The sequence below is a fragment of the Crotalus tigris genome, unplaced genomic scaffold (assembly GCF_016545835.1).
Source record: "Crotalus tigris isolate CLP2741 ecotype Arizona unplaced genomic scaffold, ASM1654583v1 scf7180000024153.1733885, whole genome shotgun sequence".
NCBI lineage: Eukaryota > Metazoa > Chordata > Lepidosauria > Squamata > Viperidae > Crotalus > Crotalus tigris.
This window is the reverse complement of record NW_024100414.1, coordinates 908,628-914,818: the sequence shown is the minus strand read 5'-3', so window position 1 is coordinate 914,818 and position 6,191 is coordinate 908,628. Positions and strand designations below refer to the sequence as shown.

Sequence of the window (6,191 nt, the reverse complement as noted above, 5' to 3'; positions counted from 1 at the left end):
TATGTGAAAACACACATACACATACATAGACATAGATGTGCAATAACCACAACTGTCACAAATGCCAACCTCACACTCAGGAAAGTGCAAATATGTTGTGCAAATGTGTGTGTGTGTGTATGCACGCATATAAATCAATCAGAGCTGGAAGGAACCTTTGAGGTCTTCTAGTCCAACCCCGTTCAAACAATGTGTGTGTGTACACACATACATACATACACGTGTGTATGTGTGCCTGTATTTATGTGTATGTGTGTATACATTTATGTGTGTGTGTGTATATATATATACACCACACACACATATACGTATAGCCATAAAAATACAAATGCCCACCTCACTCAGCAAACTAAAATTCTATAAATACAGATATATATATTCAATAATGATGGTGAAAATGCGACTCCCGGGCATAATTATAAATGGAATGAATAAAGCGCGTTCACCAGGAGAGTTTAAAGTTAAAATACTTTAATTAAAGTATTTTAACAAAACCAGACGTTTGCCGGGCAAACGGGTAACATCCGCATCTAGCAAATAATGCAGTATAATAGGCTCGAGTAACAAGCAAGTAGGGCTAGGAAAACCCTTTTCCTCTAAACCCTTAACAAACGCACCGAATATACACATCCACACAAACACACACGCCTATAGAGAAAACCTTGTGGGTTTCGCTACAGTCCAAAGCACCAGGAGCCGAAGCCTGATGTAGAACCTCCAACTTCAGGGACAGTCTATCTTGGACAAACCAAGGCTGGGAGCAATCGCAGAGCCAGGCTGCGGGCTTTTGTCAGGGGTCCGTTAATGCCCGTCCCCCGTTTGATCTTTGCACACTAATTTGACTTGTGCAAAACTGGCATGCTTTGCAATAAATCATCAAGAAAAGCCACGCGTTGTTGTCGCCCCTCTCTCCCCATCATTAACAGCCCCCCCTGTTCCCCCCTATCACTGACTGATAATTACAACGGCTCCATAATTTGATCCCCGAATTGATGAATCGTTTGCAAACGCGGATTGACAACTTGACTATTTCCCAAGGACTAAACCATCCAACTGGAGGGGGGAGAGAGAAGAAGGCAAAAACCTTGACGTCTGTTCCCCCTCCAGCTTTGCTTTCATGGTTTGATCCCACCCGCGCGCTTCCTGTTCCTTCCCGGCTTCCGTCCTTTCCTTTCTCGGCGGTACCAGCGACTCCCCGTTGCCGTGATGGTGAGCAGGCGCCAGGGGGATTGGTTCGAATCCGGTTCCATCCGTTCCGAGAAGGGGCTCTGGGGGGCTGGGCTGCAAATGGGGACGGCGGGGGAAAAGCTGCTGAAGCCGGGCCGCCCCATACGAGGAATGGAGGGGCGGCGGGAGGGCAGCTATGGGGGTGGAGGATGAATAGGCCGCGCCGGGGCATAGAAGGATTTTGCAATGGGGGGGGGAATGGAAAGAGAAAGGCTTCCGGGTTATGAGCCCATTGCTTAGATGGGCTTTGTAGTCCTCTGGAGATGGGCTCCCAGGAAGATCAAAAGCAGGGATTGCACGCCATGCTTGCCCATTTAAAAAAAAAAAAGAACCAATTTTACATGAATGTGTTGATTGCTTTATTGGACAGGATCCAGCCTTTTAGGCAGGGGCTGCGTGGGGAATGCTGGGAGTTGAAGTCCACAAGTCTTAAAAAGTGGCCAACTTTGGGCACGGTTCGCGCTTGGGGATGGCTGCAGCATCACTTGAGAACTGGCTGCTCACCCCAAAAGGAGTAGGAGAAGCGTGTTTGGGGGCTTGCTAGGATGCCAGCTTTAAAAGATTTCGTCCTGGTGTGGCTTTTCACAAGTGGAGCACGTGGACAACCCTTGTGGGTAGATAACAGACTGGTCTGGTGGCACCGGGATGTGCTGCTGTGAGCGTGCCAACGAGGCCAGATGTCAGTCCAGATGTATCTGTGGCCTGATCATCATAAGTACTTTTAACCTGCGTCCTTTGGTGTAAAATGAGAATGCGGGAGGGTGTCTCTTAACTAATTTGTGAATATTTATATTTTTGTGAGTCAAAATAACGTTTACTGTTAAAACTGAAGCTGTAGATGAATTAGATAACCAAAGTTGGTCAGATTCTGCATCTTATTTTTTTTTTTTTAAATTACTCCTTGCTGTATTCCAGGTTATATGTCATTTTATATCTGTACATTAGCTTCAAATAAAAGTTTTTTTTGGGGGGGGTCTCTTTTTTAAAAATTTAATTTATTCACCACCTTCATAATGTAGGAGGTCGCTCCCTCCTTTCGTTGCAAAGGCAGCATTTATAATAAAAGTTATTGTCCACCCACCCTTTGCTCTCTGATGCTAGTTGTGCTTCTGCCCCTAGGCCAAGATCAAAGCCCGTGACTTGCGAGGGAAGAAGAAGGAAGAGCTGTTGAAGCAGCTAGATGACCTCAAGGTGGAACTGTCTCAGCTCCGTGTTGCCAAGGTGACCGGTGGAGCAGCTTCCAAACTCTCCAAGATGTGAGTTTTCCCCTCTGCTTCTCTGGACTCGCTATCGGGGTTGAACATTTTCCAACGTTCTGGGGGAGGTGGGGGGGGGGGGAAACCAGCATTGCTTGTTGCTTCTGTGACCTCGTCCTTGATTCCCTCCTGTGACTGATTCATATATATGTATATTTTTAATTTCCAGCCGGGTGGTTCGCAAATCCATTGCCCGCGTGCTGACGGTCATTAACCAGACCCAGAAAGAAAACCTCAGGAAATTCTACAAAGTGAGTCGGAAGCGTTGATTCCTGCCTCCTTTTTGTCGGGATTTCCTTTTGGGCCCCAAGAAAACGACCAATGGAGTTCCTTTGGGGACTGTGATATAAATATGAGGCTGGCTTAGCTGCAGGGTCACGTGACCCCTTTTTGTGACTTCCCAGCCAGCAAAGCCAATAGGGAAGCCAAGTCTGCTGAATAGCTGCGGCAAGAAAAGGGGTAAAAATGGAGCAAAACTCACTTAAGAGATGTCTTGCTGAGCAACGGGAATTTGGGGCTCCCGTCATGCCGAGTCAGAACTTGGGTGAGATCCTGGCACGGCGCTGGGTTCCTCCGGCTAGTCTCCTTGAGCCCTTGGGAATGTCTAAACAAACAATGGAGGTCCCTTTGATGTGTGTTTACATCACGCATAAGCATACTGTCTGAAACAATGAAAAGGCCAAGCACAAAGCATAACTTTGATTTGCACAGAGATAAATATTAACAGATCCATTCGTCATTCTTAAGTTTCTGGCCGTCTGCAATGATTGAGCACCAATGGGTGTGCACCAGCCCGTTGCAAATAAGCCTTTGGGGGGGTGTGTGGAATACTGCGTAGCTCAGCCTTCCTTTCCCACAGTGGCCGGGCAGCTGTTTTTGAGAGGCCCAAATAGAAAGAAGCACAGTAGCAGACCCTCAAAATTGACCCCAATTGAAGTCAATTTCTTCTGATCCCAGAGGCGTCCGGGGCAAAGAATCGGGGCGCTTTGTAATATTGCAGCGTAAAAGATTTCTCGCTTAACGCTATACATGAGAATCTGGTCAGCTAACTTCAATACTAAATTGGCACTTGGATCAGGATCAGTGGACATTCAGGAGAGATGGAACTTGGGATGCTGGTGGGAACCCAATGATTGTAAACTGATGATGCGCTTAATTCCCCCCTCCAAGAGGTGGCATATGTTAATATCCGCAGTAGCCATGGATAACCTCTGGGAAGTTTGTCCCTGATATTGCCATGCTCAGCACCACAGTTGCCTGCATTTTGTTCTGAGCCTCCAACATTTGTCAGGCTGTTAACGTTCTCTTTTTTCCTCCTGGCCGCAGAACAAGAAGTACAAGCCGCTGGACTTGCGTCCCAAGAAGACACGCGCCATGCGGAGGAGGCTAAACAAACACGAAGAAGGTCTGAAGACCAAGAAACAGCAACGGAAAGAGCGGCTTTACCCCCCTCGCAAATACGCCGTGAAGGCTTGAGGCGGTCACCTGCCCATTGACTGTCAAAGAAGAACTGGCCCATTAAAAGTTTTTCAACAAAAACGAACCGGCTGTGCTGGTGTCTCTGCACTTGGGCTGGGGATAAGAGGGTGGGGGTCTCTAGCTTGAAAGGTTACTGACCTGCGTTGGGGAGGACAGTAGGAAGAGTTTCTCCTTCTCCCACAATGTCATTATAAGTGGGAAAATAAGCACTGGAGATCTTTGACTTCAGCCCTTTCCTTAGTGACCGTTCAAAGTTGTGAAAAAGTGACTTAATAGCAAGATTCAGGGTTTGAGGGAAAGACTTCCATGCAAAATCTGGTTAACCTCCATAATTTGTTCCCCACCATAGAGGTGTCAATGATTTGGGTGGTTTCAGGACGTGGTCAAGGAGAACCCAACGGTTAAACTGTTGAGATCTTGGCCTTGTCGGTCAGATCAACGGATGATTGAAGGGAGGGTTGACGGGTGCACTTCGTTTCACCTTTACAGGTTTTTAGAAAAAATGTTAGGCATTGTGAAGCATCTTGAACATGGACACGGCAGCGTTCCATTTGTGGAACAAACGGGGCCTTCTTACCTCATCCTTGGCCAAAGTGAATTTGCAGTCCCCCTAACTAGCTTGGAGCCGGGAACTGCTAGACCAAACTGGGAATCTTAAATTCTCCCAGTTCTTTTCTAGTTCTTTGTTGCCTCTAAATTAAAATAATTTGTTTCCTCTTTCTTCTTTTCTAACTTGAGCTATTCACTGACCACAGGAAACTAAAAACTGATATTCCAAATTGAAGCCATTGGCCGGTCATTTCCTCGTTCCTTTTAAAGGCAGTATGAAACATTTTTCAACCAGTCCCTTGTTTGCAGACCGTTTTGGTTAAAAGTAGCCCAAAGGGTGGTGTCATGTCAAAAAGGAAGTATTGCTATGTCCCAGCTTTAATTATACTTAACTAAAATTTTGCACACAATGGCAAACCAAAAGGGGAGGGAAAAGAAAACCAGAATTAAGAAACAGATGACTTCCGGCTTCTTTTCAACAGATCGTTTGATTCTCCTTGTCCCTTATTTGGGACAGTGGAATGCAACGGTGATATTTAATATTTGACGGTGTACACTTGTAAGATGTATACAATAGTGTACAATCGTGGAGCATTTTTAAAAATTATTTAATTTTTCTTTTGCCTTTGTTTTTCCAAATAAGGTGAACATATCCAACACACCATCTCTATATCTATCCATCTATCTATCATATTTGCTGCCAATCTTGTAATGAAACGACTCAAAAATTACGCATGCATTATTCGTTTGTATTCTGCCTTTTATTATTTTTACAAAGCAACGCTTATCCAACACACCCTGTTTTCCTCACAACAGGTCTGTGAGATGAGCTGGTCTGGCTGAGGCAGGACTAGAACTCACCCATCTGGTGATGACGCCAAAGTCACCCAGTTGAATTTCCTACCTAAAGCAGGATTAGAACCCATGGTTTTCTGCTCTCTAGCCTGCTGGACAATATTAAAATAATTCAAAGATGCCGGCAAGTTCAAAAGTGCTTCTGTTTTACATTTTATCCCAAAGGTGTGCATTTCCTTCCCAAATCTTTTGAAAATTTCTGTTTCCTTTTCAGAGGATGCAGCCAGGCTGGAGCCCCCCCCCCTTTTTTTTTGCTGGCCGCAGAATTTTATTGCTGATCTCAACAGCTAAATAGCAGCAGCAGAAGCAGGAAACTTAAATGTGAGCCGTACAATTGGTTTCACGCTGCTTTTAAATGCTGGTCTCCTTCAGATCCGTTGAGTTTTGAGTTTTGAAAACTACAGGAAGGTCAACTTTGATATCATTTTAAGATGTTGTCCGCAAAGAGCTGGGACTTAGAAACTTTGGGATTTGCGCAGGGGGGCGGGGCTGAATTTCAAGAGGAGGAGGAATTTAAGGTGAGGCCTTAAGGGGTTGGACTAGAAGACCTCTCGGGTCCCTCCCAGTCCTATCATTCTACGCTCTATGGTCTAAAAACCCATCCAGAATGAGGACGCTTTTAACATTCAGGATGTCCGCTGTATTAGGGGAGAGACGGGTCTGATTGAACAGTGTGCTAGGATCTCTGGCCTGCAAACAGTTCCGTGGGGTCTGCAAAAAAAGAAATCCCAGGTTGCTCTCGCATGGCCAATGCAGCTGGACATCAAGCCAAGATACCGCAGGGTATCCATCCATGATTCGAGGTGGACAGCCCTGTCGGACAGG

At 45.8% G+C, this 6,191-nt stretch overlaps 1 protein-coding gene across 1 annotated transcript; it reads left to right on the top strand.

The window, feature by feature from the left end:
* Positions 1-1,113: 1,113 nt before the first annotated feature.
* RPL35 (ribosomal protein L35) lies at positions 1,114-4,026 on the top strand. The gene is made up of 4 exons (XM_039323009.1): positions 1,114-1,209; positions 2,347-2,483; positions 2,653-2,734; positions 3,810-4,026. Exons 1-4 carry the CDS (start codon positions 1,207-1,209, stop codon positions 3,957-3,959), a joined length of 372 nt encoding a protein of 123 aa, XP_039178943.1. The 5' UTR covers positions 1,114-1,206; the 3' UTR covers positions 3,960-4,026.
* The last annotated feature ends 2,165 nt before the right edge of the window (positions 4,027-6,191 follow it).

Excerpts from the sequence above, each read along its gene's own strand:
- RPL35 (XM_039323009.1), top strand. Across the intron at positions 2,484-2,652 it reads GCTTCCAAACTCTCCAAGAT|CCGGGTGGTTCGCAAATCCA; the intron begins GTGAGTTTTCCC and ends TTTAATTTCCAG. Across the intron at positions 2,735-3,809 it reads ACCTCAGGAAATTCTACAAA|AACAAGAAGTACAAGCCGCT; the intron begins GTGAGTCGGAAG and ends TCCTGGCCGCAG.